The sequence below is a fragment of the Tenrec ecaudatus genome, chromosome 2, assembly GCF_050624435.1.
Source record: "Tenrec ecaudatus isolate mTenEca1 chromosome 2, mTenEca1.hap1, whole genome shotgun sequence".
Taxonomy (NCBI): domain Eukaryota; kingdom Metazoa; phylum Chordata; class Mammalia; order Afrosoricida; family Tenrecidae; genus Tenrec; species Tenrec ecaudatus.
The window spans coordinates 158,780,316-158,797,391 of record NC_134531.1 but is presented as its reverse complement, the minus strand read 5'-3'; the positions used below and the strand labels follow the sequence as shown (position 1 = coordinate 158,797,391).

The 17,076-nt window shown below is 48.7% G+C and overlaps 1 protein-coding gene across 2 annotated transcripts in view; it reads left to right on the top strand.

The window, feature by feature from the left end:
• The window catches only part of PDE6A (phosphodiesterase 6A), an 89,324-nt gene that overhangs the window by 27,651 nt on the left and 44,597 nt on the right, over positions 1-17,076 (top strand). For both annotated transcript variants that reach the window (XM_075543157.1, XM_075543156.1), the window contains 2 exons: positions 11,685-11,749; positions 16,566-16,632. In XM_075543157.1, coding sequence (XP_075399272.1) covers positions 11,685-11,749; positions 16,566-16,632 — 132 coding nt within the window. The remainder of the gene's footprint in view (positions 1-11,684; positions 11,750-16,565; positions 16,633-17,076) is intronic.

Here is a 17,076-nt window from a genome sequence, read left to right as displayed (position 1 = left end):
TGACACATTGCATTGGGTAAATCTGCTGCACAAGACTTCTTTCAAGTGTTGAACAGTAGGGAGGTCACTCTAAGGACTTAGGTGAGCTTGACCCAAGCCGTGGTCTTTATATTTGCTCCACATGCATGTGAAAGTTGGACATTGAATGGAGAAGACAGAAAAAGAATAGAAATGTGATGCCTTTGAAAATAGAAATTTGAGCAAATGTGGTGAAGAAAGCTAATGGTGCCCAGCTATCAAAAGATAGCGTCTGGGGTCTTAAAGGCTTGAAGATAAACAAGCAGCCATCTAGCTGAGAAGCATCAAAGCCCACATGGAAGAAGCACACCAGCCTGTCTGACCACGAGGTGTAGAAGGGACCAGTTATCAGACATCAAAGAACTAAAAATCACATCAGTGGGTTCCTACCTTCCTGATACAATCAATGAAGACAAACGTGTGTTTAAGCAAATGTGGTGAAGAAAACTGATGGAGCCCGAATATCAAAAGATATAGCGTCTGGGGTCTTGGAGGCTCAAAGATAAACAAGTGGCCATCTAGTTCAGAAGCAACAAGCCTACATAAAAGAAATGCACCAGCCTTTGTGACTACGAGCTATCAAAGGGATCAGGTATCAAGCATCAAGGAACAAAAAAACCATATCATTGTAAATGAGGGTGAGTGCAGAGTGGAGACTCAAAGCCCATTGGTAACCAACCGGACACTCCCTTAATGAAGGGTTGTGCGGAGGAGATGAAACAGTCAGAGTGAAGGGTAGCAACGATGAAACATATAACTTTCCTCTAGTTTTTAAATACTCCCTCCCCCCCCACTATCATGATCCCAATTCTACCTTACAAATCTGGCTAGACCAGAGGATGTACACTGGTACAAAGAGCAACTGGAAACACAGGGAATCCAGGACAGATGACTCCTTCAGGACCAGTGGTGAGAGTGGTGATGCCTGGAGGATGGAGGGAGTGTAGGATAGAAAAGGGGAACTGATGACAAGAATCTACGTATTGCCTCCTCCCTGGGGGATGGACAGCAGAGAAGAAGGTGGGGGAGACGTCGGACAGTGTAACATATGACAAAATAATAATAATTTATGAATGATGAAGGGTTCATGAGGTAGGGAGTAGTGGGGAGGGAGGGGGAAAATGAGCAGTCAAAATTAAGGACTCAAGTAGAAGGCAAATATTTTGAGAATGACACAATGGATGTATGTATGGATAGTGATAAGAATTGTACGAGCCCCCAATAAAATGATTTTTAAACAAGAAAATAGAAAGTTGATGCATTTGAATTGTGGTGCTGGTGAAGAATACAGGAAGCACATGGACTGCCAAAAGAACCAACACAGCTGTGTTGGGAAGAGTCCAGCCAGAATGCTGCTTAGAGGCCAGGATGAGGAGACTTTAACTCACTTACTTTGGGCATGTTGTCCGTGGAGAAGGACATCCTGCTTGGAAAAGTAGTGGGGCGGCGAAAACGAAGACCTTCAGCAAGAGGGATTAAACAGTGGCTAGATCAAGGGGGTCAAACTTAAGATCAACTGCGAGGACAGTGCAGGGCGGGGTGAGATTTCATTCTGTTGCACACAGGGTCTCTACGAGGCATAATTGAACAGCTGCAACATCTGCAGGCCATCTGCCTCGATCGATGGTGGTCTTTAATTCTTCAACAAGCTTATGGAAGGGGGGGTCCTCACGTTAGGATCCCTGATTGTGCCATGGTGAAATGCCCCTCTGCTGACTCCCTGACTGGTGGCTTGAACCTCACCCCCAATGCACCCCCAGGGGCCCTGCAGGAGAAAGGCTGGCAAAGTGCTCCCAGAAAGACGGCAGTCTGGAAAACCTTAGGGCAGTGGTTCTCAACCTTCCTCATGCCGCCCCCCTTTCATACAGTTCCTCATGTTGTGTGACCCCCAACCATAACATTATTCCCGTTGCTACTTCATAACTGCAATTTTGCTACTGTTATGAATCTGGCAACCCTTGTGAAAGGGTCGTTCGACCCCCAAAGGGGTTGCAACCCACAGGTTGAGAACCACTGCCTTAGCGGGACGGTCTTCTCACTCGCCTGGAGACACCGAGTCAACAATCATCATTATCTCTCATCTACAGATGAGACCATTTGGGTTCAGAGAGGTTAAGTTGTTTACATAAATTAGAAGCCTAAGGCCTTCTTTTCTTTCACAACTATCATGATAATTATACTCTTTAACTTTCCCCTTTGCCTTCTACCAAATCCTCAATATGAGAGTTAGTGTGTGTGTCAGCTTGACTGGGCAAGATTTCTCAATAACTGGGCAGTTGAGACCTCCCCCACAATGTGATGTAACTTGATGTAATCACTTTCATGATGGGATTTAATCACTTTCATGATGTGAGCGGCTGAGAAGATGTGGGGACTTTAGGGTGGAGTGCCACCTCTTACTAAGGTCGCAGCTCTGTGTTTCCTTGGGCGTGGTCTACTCGGTGTTGTGGAGAGTTTTGTCTGGATCTTGTGTCTGGTTTGTTGACCTCTAGTTCTTTGGGCTTGAGCCACTGGCCTGCAGATTGCCTGCTGGTCCTGGGGGCCTTTCAGTGGCCTGCCAGCTGATATACCATCTGACTTGCGGACTTTGAATTCATTTGACTCTGCAGTTCCCAGCAGCTGGTGGCCTTCCTGCTTCCTGGTTTGTCAGTCCCCTTAACTACATGAGTCATGTGAAACCACCAGCTTAGTATCTGAACCATCGACTGGACCCAGACTGGACTTACCTGCTTCTACAATGATATAAACCATTTTCTTGCTATACATTTCTCTCTTTAGACAAAAGTGTATATATCTATATAGCTATACACACACACACACACACACATTTCTCTCTTTAAACAAAAGCATATATGCAACATTGGTGTTGCTTCCCTGGAGAACCTTGCTTTACACATTCACACGTCATCTTCCACATTCTCATTAGAAATACAACTTTTACCTAGATTCTAATGAATTAATCTCCCCAAATTTGGGATCCAAAGGCCCTGCAGTATTCACCACACCTCACTTTACCTTCTTTAAAAAAATAAAAGGCTGTGTGTCTGTATGAATTATGATAAAGTTACACCTATTCATTAGCATCTTGAGGAAAAGACTGGCACTTCATTTAAAGGAGAATATTTCCAAGTACATTGGTTTTACCACAGCTGTGTTTGGGGCTATTCCAGGGATCCTCACGCTAACGGCCGCAGTCCCTGAGGTCGAGGGAAGAACAGCGCTCACACTGATGGCTCTTTTTACTTTTCGGACATGGGTGAATTCTACCACAAATATGGCCTTGAAGGCAACTTGGCTGAGTGTCAGTGTGTGGAAACAGCCCCGTTTCCCTAAAGCACACTAGTCTCATTGTTGCTTTCCGTGGAAGTGAGTTTCCAAAACTGTCCATTTCGAACCTTGTTGTAAAAAGAGTCTTGCAGAGAACCCTGGACAGGGCAGCCTGGTAAGGGCCCTGGGAGCAGGGAGCAGGCCGAGGAGAGTAGAGGCCATGCAGGCCCAAGCCCAAAGGTCCTAAGGCAAAGGCTGAGAAGTTCCCTAGCTTTCTGCCTCCTGCCCTTGCGGGGCAGAAATTTAGCTCTGCCAAAGGCCCATCAAATAAGGTGGCCATCCTGCTTTCTAGAACTGATTATGCAATACGACCCCATGATTTAAAAAGGGTTTGCACCAAATTTACTCAAAGTGATCTACAGAGTGCCAGGTGAGCACAGAGAGAAGCAGCTGGCACTGTCTAAAAAGGTATGTCACATGGAGCAAGCCTTTTCTCTCTCTGTCCTTCTCATTCCCGGCCAGCCCCGGTCAGGCAGCTACGGTGAGCCATCCATCTCTCCAGGAACGTTTATGTACACCCAAATACCTATGTGTAAGCATGTGTGCATGTACTTGGATATATATGTGCACGTGCTCTGTATGTTTCTATAGTGATCTCAGATTCCATCAGATATAAGTCGTCCTGATGCTCCCAACCAATGGATGCATAAGCACTCATCATAAGAACTGATCACTAGAAATCTAGCTACCTTGTGGATGAAGCTCTCTAATATTCACTATAAGCCAGGAAACGCTAAGTCACTAGGAAGCTATTCAAAAAAATTTCAACATAGACCTAGAAGGATGTGAGGTTTATAAAGCCTGGAAACAACTTCTAAGTTCACTTTGACCTGGTATGTGGTGACATGAGGAGGGGGTGGGGAGAAATGTAACAATATCTAAACCTTTCTTATCTCTGCCCTTGAAAAGTTGCATCATTCAGCAGGTCTCTGGCTCTGAAGGACAGCCCTAACAATACTGGTCTTTGATGCCACGTGGAGCCAAAGTGAGAAGTTCACGTATCCACTTGGTGTTTTTGCTCACTCACAGGGAGAATGGGGGGGGTGGCGGGGAAGAACTGAGATTCTGTCCAATGCTGCCTACTTCAGACCCGAGCTCTGAAGAAGGCTTCCTCCCGAGAACTTTCACCAAAGGGCAGAGCCTGAGATCTAGAGATTTGGACTCCAGCCTCTGCCCTAACATTGTAATTGTTCCTTGGACTCTTCAGTGCTGGACGAGCGTGCTGAGGTCCGACTTGCATGCCTTGCCCTGATTGCCTTGCAGTAAATGGAACAGGTTTACACATGACAGATTCATCCTCTTGATCTTCCAAAATAAAATTCCACACAACGGTGTCCGTGCGTGTGTGGGAATGCGTACACATACTCCATCGCCGCCACCCTTGACAAACACGGTGACTCTTTTTTGTGCCTTGCCTTCCCCTGACAGCTTTCTCAGCCGGGCCATTCAGGGCAGTCTCACTGCAGAGCCATGCAAAGTCACCACTTCATGTAGACACTCGATTTGTTTAACCCTTTCCTAATGACGGATGTTAAACTCTCTCCAGACTTTTAAAAAGGGTCTAGAAATCGGGCCTTTTACCCACATTCGAGAGTCTATGAAGAATAAATTGGCCAAAGTGTGTGTGTGTGGGGGGGGGGGGCAAACTGTGTTTCCTTACATCTAGGAGTCCATCTATGTAGAACTAAGTGGCCAAAGGGTGTGTGCATTCCGGGTTTGAGAGCTAGTGCTAAGAACTGAACTGGAATTGTCACGGGGAGGAACTTTAGGATCATCGGGGCTGGCGCCTTTCCTTTCTGACCACCCTCCCTTAGAGCCCTTGAGTTCCACATGCTGCCTTGGCCAGAGGCAAACAGAGGAGGAGAAAGCAGAGGAAGGGAGTGAGAAGACTGCTGTTTGCATCGGGGCAGCTCTGCTTGATAGGTTACGCAATTTGTTATGATGCACACAGCCCATGTCTGCATAATCGATGACTCGCAAGTTGCAAGGAGACACTCAGCAGGGACAGTCTTTCCTAATGACTAGGCGCCCAGAGCCTGACAACGACCGGCAGTGACTCTGACGGACATGGCCTTGATTCATGGGGAAACTTATGGAGGGGCAGTACCAGGACCATGTGGTGGCAGGCAGGGTCCGAATTGGTCCGCTGCTCTTTATGCCCCTCGATGGAGCTACTCCACCAACTGCTCGGCAGGGGCCTGCTGCTCATTGCAGATTTGCTGCAAGAAATATACCAAGACGAGAAATGCCCAACTGGACATTTCTCAGTGGAGTGAATGGGCTGTGGGCCAGTAGAGGAAACACAGTAACGCCTATGCCCTTTGTCCCAAGCCTAGATGTCTTTTTGTAAACCCACTCCCCACAAGCCAGTCCTGTTTTATCCCTCCTGCTGACCATCAGGGCAGTCCTTGGTATACTGCCCAGCTCTCCGTGCACAAGACCATAGGGCTGAATTCATGAAGCAGGACCATCTGGGCAGCCCTTAATCCACCCACTGGCTGCTGTGCCTCTCCAGACGGTCAGTCTAGAGACTGCATAGCCATTGAAGTTTGCTGGGAAGGACCGCCTGGGGAAGTGCGAGGAAGCCTCAGGGATGGGCCCTGGACCTTTGAGTATATGGCTTTCTTGCACGGGTGACTGTGCGCTTTGTGGATTGGCTGTTTCCTTAGTGAGGGATGCCACGGGCCCAAGGATCTAGGGGGTATCCCAGCACCCGGAATAGCTCACAGGGTGCTTCTCGCCACCAGGGCTTTTTGGGTGGTGCCATCTAGGCTAGCCTGTATCTGACCTCTACACCCGTCAACACTTGGGACCCAAACAGGAGAAGACTCCGTCCACCTTGATTACTGTTGCGTGTTCCCTTTGGGTAGCTAGCAGCATCCAATTCACAGTCTTCCTTCATGATCACAGTCCATCACTCCTGTATTGGATGCTTCAAAGGACCAATCTCGTATTACTCCTTTTTTACTAGCCAGTAGATGGGATATAAAAAACTCAAAAACTCCAAACCCACTCATGACGTCATTTTTGACTCATGATGACCCTATAGGACAAGGTTGAACTGTCCCTGTGGTTTTCCAAGACTGTAACTCTGTGGGAGGGAGTAGAAAGACTTGTCTTTCTCCCTCTGGGGCACAAGAACTGAGCTAAATAGAGAATGAAGAGACATCAATATCCCAGTAATCAAACAGTGAGCAACTCCATCCTTGTTTTATATGTTATTTTACATGAACATTTTAAAGATTTGAAAAAATGAACCAATCTATTAAACTTTTAGTTGAAAACAAACAAGAACTTTGATCATATCAAATAACAACCTTTAAAAAATGTTTCAGTATCCTTTGTCTTTGCATCTTTATTGTCCCATATCTTTTAAAAATGAACACACTGACTCTTTGACCCCAACACACACATCTTATTCTACTCTTGGTGGCATGCATTCAACCTTTTAGTCAGCTTTCCTCTGACATTGGTGAATCACTGTGACCACCTTCAATCTTCTAAATCCATGTAATGTTCTTCCTTTTTCTTATCTTGGGTTTTTGATTTTCCTTCCAGTTCTGGAACTACTTGTCTTACTGTAAAAATCACCCCTTTATTTAGATGAAACACATTCTGTAACATAGCTACTCAGTTACTTGGAAATAATTTGCTTTCAAGGTTGCTATGAATAAAAAAAGCTCAGTTAGAATGAAGTACTCCAGATAATTTAACAAACGTGCACCCAATTGTCTCCCAACTAAATCTGAGTGAGTTTCTTTTCTTTTCTTAAGGTTTTGTTAAACAAAACCGAAACAAACAATTCATCTTTTCTCCATTCAATTTTATATCAAAGCTTCTTACGGTAACAATGAACACAATTAAAAACTGCGAGGAGCAGTTTTTCTTGAAAGAGAAAAAGAACCGAGGCTCTTAGGCTGTGCTCTGAAAAACGTCAGCCTTGGCCTTCAACTGGACACAAAACAGAAGCGTACACAAAGCAGGCGCTAGAACAAGGGGACACGGAAAAAGTAGAACCACTTTTAAGCCCAAACATATTCAACACCATGGGACATAAACAGTTTTTTTTGTGTGTGTGAGTACGTCTAAAGAGTCATGTACGTTTCTCCACACGCCTGTCCCTCTCACTGGGCTGAATACAAAACAAATCTGATGGCAAACTTGCCTGGAAATCACCAGACTCGTTCTCTGGTCACTTTACCCCAGCAGTCAACTCATTCTGCAGCCAAACCTAAGAAACATGACCTTTTGCGGGGGGTTGCTTATTTTCCAGGGGTTCTCGCCTCCAAAGTAGGACCAATCTTAGAATGAACTCCCAAGGGCGTGTCTCTGGAGCAGATCTGAAGCAGACAGTCGTCATTAATTGATGGTCACGGGCGGGGGATGGGGGGTGTCGGTGCAGGACAGGTGGTCCATTTGAATCCGCGTGCATTTGCCTCTGTTTGGTCAGGCAGAGTAGCCTTGGAGCCGCCGGCAGGAAGTAAAGATTCCTCCCTCGAAGGCCATGTACGTTGGAATAACCAAAAGTAAGGCCGACCAACCCCGGCCCTGCCCGCTGCCAGAGTCTCAGGCCTGCCCCTCCACGTGCAAGTTTCCCCAGTGGCTCCTGATCAGTTGGTGTTGCTCCCTGCTCAGGGCGGCTCCTTACACGGTTCTCGTATTTCTGGTATTCTGGAACGCCTTGGTGAAGGTCAAGGACTGAAGCCTTCAGTACGGATTACACCGCAGCCTACAGAAAGCAACACCCCTCACAACCACATCAATGAGCAATGACGCCGTGATGCACGAAGAAAAGGCCAACATTGTTGGTGAGTCTCTTTTTCTCGGCTCTGCACTCTGCGCGTGGAAGCCGCGGTGCAGGTGGTGCAGGACCTGCTGCGTTGGGGCAATCTGCTGCACGCCGACCCCTCTTCAAGGCGTGCTGCGATGGGTCTCACTTCGAACCCGCCGCTCGCTCCTCTGGGGAAAGGCGAGGCTGTCTGCTCTCAGAAAGCTGTTAAGTCTTCCTTGGAAACCCAAAAGGAGCAGTTCTGTCTGTCCTAAAAGGCTGCCAGGGGTCAGAACTGACTCCCTGCAAGTGAGTTGCTTTTGAAAGTGAGTTTTAAAAGTGTTTCAAGGCAAAGATGTTGCTTTAAAGGACCAGCGTCCACCTGCCCCAAGCCACAGCCTTTCAGCGGCCTCACATGCATGTGAGAGCTGGCACTGGCGAAGGAGGCCTGCAGAGGAACTGATGCGTTTGCATTCCAGCGCTGACTCGGAATCGTGAATATGCCATCAAACAAACGCTTCTCTGGGCTCGTCAGATGGAGAGGTTCTGTCTCGTGCGCCGTAGACGTGGGTCCGGAAGGCTGGTGCGTGGGAGAGGACATCATGACGGTCGAGTGGAAGCTCGTGGAAAAAGAGGAAGCTCCTCGTGGCTGCAGCCAGATGGCTCGGACACAGAAACGGCCGTGGCCGGCACCGGGCTGGGCAGTGCTTCATTCTGTTGGCTGCAGCCAGATGGCTCGGACACAGAAACGGCCGTGGCCGGCACCGGGCTGGGCAGTGCTTCATTCTGTTGGCTGCAGCCAGATGGCTCGGACACAGAAACGGCCGGCACCGGGCTGGGCAGTGCTTCATTCTGTTGGCTGCAGGGTCGCCGTGAATCTACACAGCTAGGGAGCACCTAACATCAGGAACATTTCATCTGCTTGATAGAATGTGGTTCTGGAGGAACTATCTGGAGGACAAACAACGGGACCGACAGTTCCGGGGGAACTTGGGGTGGGGGGGTAGGGGGGGTAAGGGAGTGGTGTTAACAAACCCAGGGACAAGGGAAAAACATGGGACCCCAAATGGTAGAGAAGGGGGAGTGGCAGGCCTGCTGGGAAATGATCAAGGGTAAGGTTGCTTAGAGAAGAGGTATACTCTAGCCCAGGGGGCGATGAAGCATGGTAGTAGGGCAGGAGGAAAGTCAAGGGAGATGGAGGAAAGAGCTAGGAGTCAAAGGGCATTCATGGAGGTCTAGACAAAGACATGTACATGCAAATACATATAGGAGGATGGGGAAATAGATCTATGTGTCTATATTTATAGGTTAAGTATTAAGGTGGCGGAAGGACCTTGGGCCTCTACTCAAACACTCCCTCAATGCATGAATACCTTCTTTTATTAAATTGGAACTCTATGATGCTCACTCTCCCGACACAACGGCTGGAGCCAAAGTGGGTGAACAAGTAAATGTGGTGAAGAAAGCTGATGGTGCCCGGCTATCAAAAGAGATAGTGACTGGGGTCTTAAAGAATGTGGTTCTGCTACTCAAACAACAACAAACACACTCAATCCCAGAGAGGACAAGTAGTGGAACTGAGGCTGGAACACAGCCTTTGTACCCACTACGTCAAGTGTCAGCTCCATCTCATCCTGCTGCAGGATTCAGCTGGTCTTCCGCAAGGATACTTCCTACTCTGGGTAGCTCACTACTCCCTGGGCAGCCTACGCCATGGGGACAGCTCCTGCCTCTGCCTACTGGGGAGCCAGCGTGGAGGGGTCGGGCTGCTGCAGCTGCCAGTGCTGGGCTGTGGGGAGCGGAGCCGCTTCTCATGAGTTTGACAGCCACCACCCTCTGTCAACCAAAGGGCTCTCAGACAGGCTTGGTGGAATCAGGGACTTCCTCTTTGTGCAAGTTCTGAGTCAGGTTCTTGGGGTGGGGGGTCCCAGCATCAGCTTTAAACCCCAGGGCCACGCGCCTCACAGCCTCTGTAGTAAAGGGACAGATTCTTAAACATTGTAATTTATTCTATTACTACTTTTCAAACTATTACTAGAAAATAGATTGCTAGTGGCTTAATAATATATACACGGACTTGATTTAAAATACACTGCTACCCCTTTGGGGTTTTAAAGATGAGAACAAATCCATGATTACTTAGATGATTAAAAATAAAATTAAAAAATAAAAAAATATTTTTAGGTATGTATGTCTTACAACTCGGCACATATGGAGTCTCCCTGAGTTCCAACAACATAATGAACATAATTGATGTCGCTGGCTGTGCATCTTAAGATTGTAGAAAGGACATGTTTTGCTACCTATGTGTTTACCACTATATACATAAACTAGAAAAGCCAAGTCTCATTTCAGAAAATTATTATTCAGTTCAAAGTCACTGTAATTGTTGTAAGTGTATCTAAACCCTGACTCTTAATTTCTGTTTGTGAATTTGTGTTTTTGCCTGTTACCTTGATGCACCCGTAACAAATAGTTTGCAAAGTGGTGCCAACCTGAGGCCCAGACTTCAGCAGGCCTGCATTAGGCCGATGGCACTGACAGTGAACAGAGTTTTAAGCTGTCAGCCCAGGTGACAGCAGAAGGGCCTGGGATGGGAGTCAAGGACCTGGGCCCTGACCCTGGATTACTGTCTTGCTGTCACGAGTCCGTCCTTTCTCTCTGTCCTAGTCCCCGTTTTAAAAAGGTTGCTAACCAGCCCATTGCATTTGGCTGTTCAGAGGATCTAGTGAGGTCTTGGGGATTTCCCTGGAGAACTGGGGCAAAGGAGCTCCCCTGCCATTGTCCAAACGAATGCTCGGGAGTAAAATGATGAAAGGGGCGACTTGAAGAGAAGGGAGGCCCTGGGTGACTCAAATGGTTAAGTGCTCAACTTCTAACTGAGAAAGGTTGGCAGTTCAAACCTACACAAGAGAGATTTTAGAAGGAAGGGCTGGCTATCTGCTTCCAGGAGATACAAGCTATTGGCAAACCCACCGAGAACAGTTGTACTCTTCCATGCATGGAGTCTCCATGAGCTGGAATCGGCGGCGGCGTGTGTGTGTGTGTGTGTGTGTGTGTGTGTGTGTGTGTGTGTGTGTGAGAGAGAGAGAGAGAGAGAGAGAGAGAGAGAGAGAGAGAGAGAGAGAGAGAGAGAGAGAGACTGAGACACTCAGGGGTGTAGGGAGGTAGTGTAGAGGCTGGCTAAGGAGACTGAGCGGTGAGGGTTCAAACCATGGACAGGAGCCCTAGCTGGTGGGCGACAGGGCTGACCAGGACCATTTAAATGGAAGGGAACCGCCTTTACTCCTCACTATCTCCCCAGTCTTTAAGTCTCTGTCTCTTTCTCCTGCACCCCAACTCCACTGGCCCTTGGAAGACCACCCGTCTTTCCAGTCCCAGCCACTGTGAGAGCACCCCAGTGAGGGGAAACTGAGCCTTGAGACTCAGCAAAGCTGAGAGAGAGCTCAGTCAGGCTTGGTGCTCTCTGAAAACCTCAGCAGATGTTCCAGGCTAGGCCTGGTTCATGGACTCTCTCCTGCTAAGTGTCTGCCTCTGGCTCTTACTCTCTCTCTCTCTCTCTCTCGTCTAGGAAATCAACTTTTACAAGGTCATTGACTACATTCTACACGGCAAAGAAGACATCAAAGTCATTCCGTAAGTGTCATTTCAAAGCACGTAGAAACTTTAAAGTGCTTGTCTACTAACCCAAAGGTGGACCCTTTAAACCCACCCAGAGGTACCTCAGAAGCAAGGCCTGGCACTCTGCTTCCCAAAGGTCACAGCTGTGGAAACCTGAGGCGCCCAGTTCTACTGTGTAACACACAGCATTGGCATGTGTTGGAACCAGCTGGATGGCAACCACCCCCACCCCGGCTGATTTGTGTCAGTCATGCACCTCTTTCCCGGCTGCAGAATGAGAGTCTATAGGGGTCCGTGCTGTCAGCGGAACTATAGGGTCCTATCGGTGCTTTCAACTTGCTGTGCAGCTGCAGCCCCTGCAGGGGCTTGACAGAAAGACAGGAAACTGGCCAAGAGAGCATCGCAGCCCCCCGGCCCGGCCGGCTTATAAGCTGAGGCCTCTTCGGGTGTCACCAAGGAGGAGGAAAACAAAGAATCCTGAATCTGTCTACAGGCAGGCGAGGCTCAAGGTGACAAACCTTTTTAGTCTAGGCTGTTCCGTTTGTCAGGAGAACATTTCTCAAACTTTGCATCGGCTTCTCAACTGCTGAATTTTCTGTGTGCCAAGATCCACACCCGCAGCTCTGGTCCTGAGACACTGTCAGCATTTCCAACCCTGGTGGCAGACCTTGGTCTCTGCCCTGATCCATTCTGTCCAACTGAGCAGATCAAATGTGACTGACTGTGTGCTGCCTTCATCCTTAGGCAGTGGGAGTGACGGGTCAAGTTGACATACGTACTCCTGATCACCAAGCTGGATTGCCATGACCCGCTGTCACCCAGATAAACCACCCACCGCTCAGGCTTATCTTTGACTGGTTAGGGATAAGAAGTCCCCCATGTTCCTGGATTTCTGGGTTCTCTATTTCCTTTCATTCCTGCTTGCTTGAGGATGGGCTGTTTTCTAAACTCACCTCTTTCTCCTCCTCCTCCCCCTCCTCCTCCCCTTCCTCCCCCTCCTCCTCCCCCTCCTCCTCCCCTCCTCCTCCTCTCCCCCTCCCCCTCCTCCTCCTCTCCCCCTCCTCCTCCCCCTCCTCCTCCTCTCCCCCTCCCCCTCCCCTCCCCCTTCTATTCCTCTCCCCTCCCCTCCCCCTCCCCCCTCCTTCTCCTCTCCCCTCCCCCTCCTCTCCTCCTTCTCTCCTCCTCCCCCTCCTCCTCTCCCCCTCCCCCTCCTCCTCTCCCCCTCCCCCTCCTCCTCTCCTCCTCCTCCTCTATCTTGTTTAACCTTGTCTGATGCAGACATTCTGTTTTCTAGATTCATGTCTAGAGCTGCAAGTTTGCTACATCTCACCTGTGTCTCAAGTTCCACCCCTGCTCCCCAAGCATCACACTTCTGATAACATGCACCTTGCTGCTCCCCACACAACCCCCAAACTAGCCCAAGAACCAATCCTAACGTCTATGAGACTAAATCTGTGTGGGGAGGTTTATTGGAGAAGAAGATGGGCCATCGGGTAGCATCATGACACCCATGTGGAGCAGCACTCCCCGCAGTATCCGCAGGGATTGGCTTAGCCAGACAGAGGCAGAAGCGAAGCTTATTTCTGACTGGCTTCTACAATTTCCTATTGCAGTTGGTGTTCATTGGTCAGCAAGATTGGGAGTGAGGTTAGAATCGGACTGGCCAGTGAACCAAAAAACCAAACTCACTACCATCCAGTCAATGCCGCCACCCTGTCGCACAGGGTAGAACTGCTTTGTCAAAGTAGAAAGCTCCGTCTTTCTCCCGTGGAGCACCTGGCAGTTTCGAACTGCAGACCCTTCAGAGTCCAGCCCATCGTGTAACCACGATGCCACCAGGGCGCCCACTGGCCAGGGAAGGAGGCCTGATTTACAGAGAAGCTAGGCTTCCATTTCACTAGAGGCAAACCCCCGACTGCTGATGTCAACCACTCAAATCCATTTTTATTTCATTTAGCAACAATGCCACCTCTTAGTTTGTGTGTGTGTGCATGGAAATGTCCTGCTTCGGGCATGAATACTTGAATTAGTCAGGATAGGATAGGCAATGTTGTGGAACGAGTACGTTGACCTTTGTGGTATACCTAGCAAAGATTTATTTCAACCATCCAACGGGGTAGTTACAATGTGTTGATTACTGATAGAAAGGTGAGAGCCAAGGCTGAGAGAACAGTCACCATTTCGAACACGGCAAGGTCGACTAACCTTGACAAAGAGATGCGAGGACATGGAGGATACAGAGTGACTCGTACAATGGCCCTCTCCAGGTGACGCCAGGTACAGTCATCCTTAACGTCAAGTGGACACGGAGTGCAATCCTGCTCTTTGCCCAAAAGAGAGGCCTAACCACACCCACTGCCATCAAGTCAATCCCAGCTGGGAGCAACCGGACAGCACAGAGTAGAACTGCTCCCGGGGGTTTCCAAGGCTGTAAATCTGAATGGGAGCAGACAGCCTCCGTTTTCTCCAGTAAAGCAGCTGGTGGGTTTGAACTGCTTGCCTTGCGGGTAGCAGTCCGACAAGTAACGCACTAGGCTATCAGATTTCTAGTCAAAGCAAATTCAACTCTCACCGCCATGGAGTCGCCATCCTAATAGAACAGGGTAGAATGGCCTCTGTGGGTTTCTGAGACTATCATTCCTTATAGGAGTCAAAAGCCTCATCTTTCCTTCCATGCAGCAGCTGATGGTTTCCAACTGATGGCCTTGTGGTTCCCAGCCCAACTCACTAGGCCACCAGGGTGCTTGCTAGTCAAACCAAAGTGGGGGGGGGGGCAAAGAACATAGAGCAAGTGGGAAAATAGAAAACACACATTAAAGTGAAATTCTTATTGTTGGGTGCCGTCGGGTCAACGCCGATCCACAGCGACACTATGCACAACAGAATGAGACACGGCCTTCCTATGTCTGAGCCCATTGTTGCAGCCGCTGTGTCCATCCATCTTGTCGAGGGCCCTCCCCTTTGTTGCTTCCCCTCCACTTTACCAAGGACATGATGTCCTTCTCCAGGAATCGGTCTCTCCCGACAGCACGTCCAAAGTATGTAAGACAAAGGCTTGCCCTCCTTGTTTCTAATTAGGAGCACTCTGGCCACACTTCTTCCAAGACAGGTCGGTTTGTCCTTTCAGAGGTCCATGAAGGTGATAGATAAATCCAAAGAGATCAGACCTGGAGGAACCCTGGTGGCTCCGAGGGTGAAGTGGTGGGTGGCCTGTGAGCGGAAAGGCCTGTAGCCGTGGCCGTCTGCTCCCTACAGACCTGCCGCCTCTGAAGACCCAGCAGCCTCCCCACTCTGTCCTGTGCGTTCTCTGTCAGTCAGAATCAACCCAGCTGCAGTGGTTTGAGGCTGGTGTAGGAATAGCTAGCTTAAATATGAGCCAGCTACACATTCCCGACACGTGGTTGAAATTGCTCCACTGCATGAGGAAGAAATCTGTTATATTTCAATGATTCTAAGAGAGTTCCCCTCCTTTGTTTTACCTTTCTGAAACAGAATTTACAAATCTACATCTGCATTTTAAGAGTTCTGTTGGAATGAGAAAGGTCAAAGTGTGTTTGTGGTGCAAACGCATTGCATCACAGATGCATCGATCGCGATTTCTTTTTCTCAGCACGTGACTCCGGTGCGTGCTGCTCACAATGTTGTGAGGGGCAGTCCAGGCAGTCAGTTCTGGCTCACTTCGACACTGTGTACAAGAGCATGATGAGCTGCCTGGTCCTGTGTCAACCTCGCCATTGTCCCCATGTTTGCGGTGTGCAGTAGGACCAACGGAGCATGACCCAGGGCATTACACTGGGTTCCCCATAAAACATGGGGTCTGCAGATGCTCACTTCCCTTCAATGTCATTGTTCAGGAGAATGGGTCTCTTGTTGAAATCCGTGACTTCTTGGGTGAAAACATGCATCCAGAGGTTTTGGATGAACACAGGGAGGCTTGTTCAGCGTCGTAAACCCAGAAAGATGAGTTAATTCTTGAAGGAAGTAATGCTGAGCTTGGATCACATTCAGCAACTCATGACAGTTAAAAACAGGGATATCCGGGAACTTGGGGATGTTCCTGGAAAAGGAACAATAAACAAGTTAAAGGCAATAATAGAGAAGTAGTTACATTGTTGTGAGGCGCATACGTGTACAGTGTATCTTTAGTGCAGGAGAGCAGGGCACTAGAAATGAGCCTCCTGACTCCCTACCTAGGCCTAACCTGTGTACTTCACGGGAGAAGGGGTGGCATGAGCTTTTGCTCGGCAGCCAGTAATGGCTTGCTGAGTGAGTACTGCCCCCTTGATAGTCCTGTTCAGGGGCAGCAGGAGAAGGCGTCCATCGTTCTTCCGTCAGTGTCCCAATCAGGACGCTCCAATTGTGGCCAAGACTTGGAACTCAGTCCAACGTAGTGAGTGTGAGTTGGGGGTGGGCATCTCCAGAGCAGGGAGAAGGCAACGAGCCAGACTCAAGTTGGTGCTTGTTGTCATTTTTACATTGTGCTTTGGATGGAAAGTGGACAGAGCAAAGTGACCTTCCCCTCAGCAATTCATATACGTTTTATTTTGTGACAATGATTTCCACCCCACGGTCTATCCGCCCTCCTCCCTGTGTGGTTACCATTTCCGTGGGTCCTTCTTTCCTGTCCCTCCTTGTCTCCTGACCCAGACTCGAGTTCTAATCCAACGGTACTTGCAACAAAAGACATCATGTGTGATGGAAAATGTGGCAGGGTTTACTGGTGTTGGGTGTACGATTATAACCACTGATATCACTAAATTACATATGTAAAAAGTGCTATCTGTGGTGTTTTTACAACAATAATATCACCATGTGTCTGTGACTTTTACAGGAATCCACCCCCTGATCATTGGGCTTTAGTGAGCGGTCTCCCCACCTACGTTGCCCAAAATGGCTTGGTAAGTCATACAGGGTCGCGGGGAGGGGATGAGCCAGTCAGGCTGCAGTGTAGCAACGATGGAACATACAACTTTCCTCTAGTTCTTAAATGCTTCTTCCCACACACACCCCCACTATCATGATCCCAATCCTACCTTACAAATCTGGCTAGACCAGAGCATGTACACTGGTACAGATAAGAACCAGAAACACAGGGAATCCAGGACAGATGAACCCCTCAGGACCAGTGGTGAGAGTGACGATACAGGAAGGGTGGAGGGAGGGTGGGGTGGAAAGGGGGAACAAGGATCTACATATAATCTTCTCCCTGGGGGATGGACAATGGAAAAGTGGGTGAGGGGAGACATTGGCGGTGTAAGATATGACAAAATAATAATAATTTATGAATTATCAAGGGTTCCTGGGGGAGGGGAAAGCAGGGAGAGGGGAAAAAATGAGGAGCT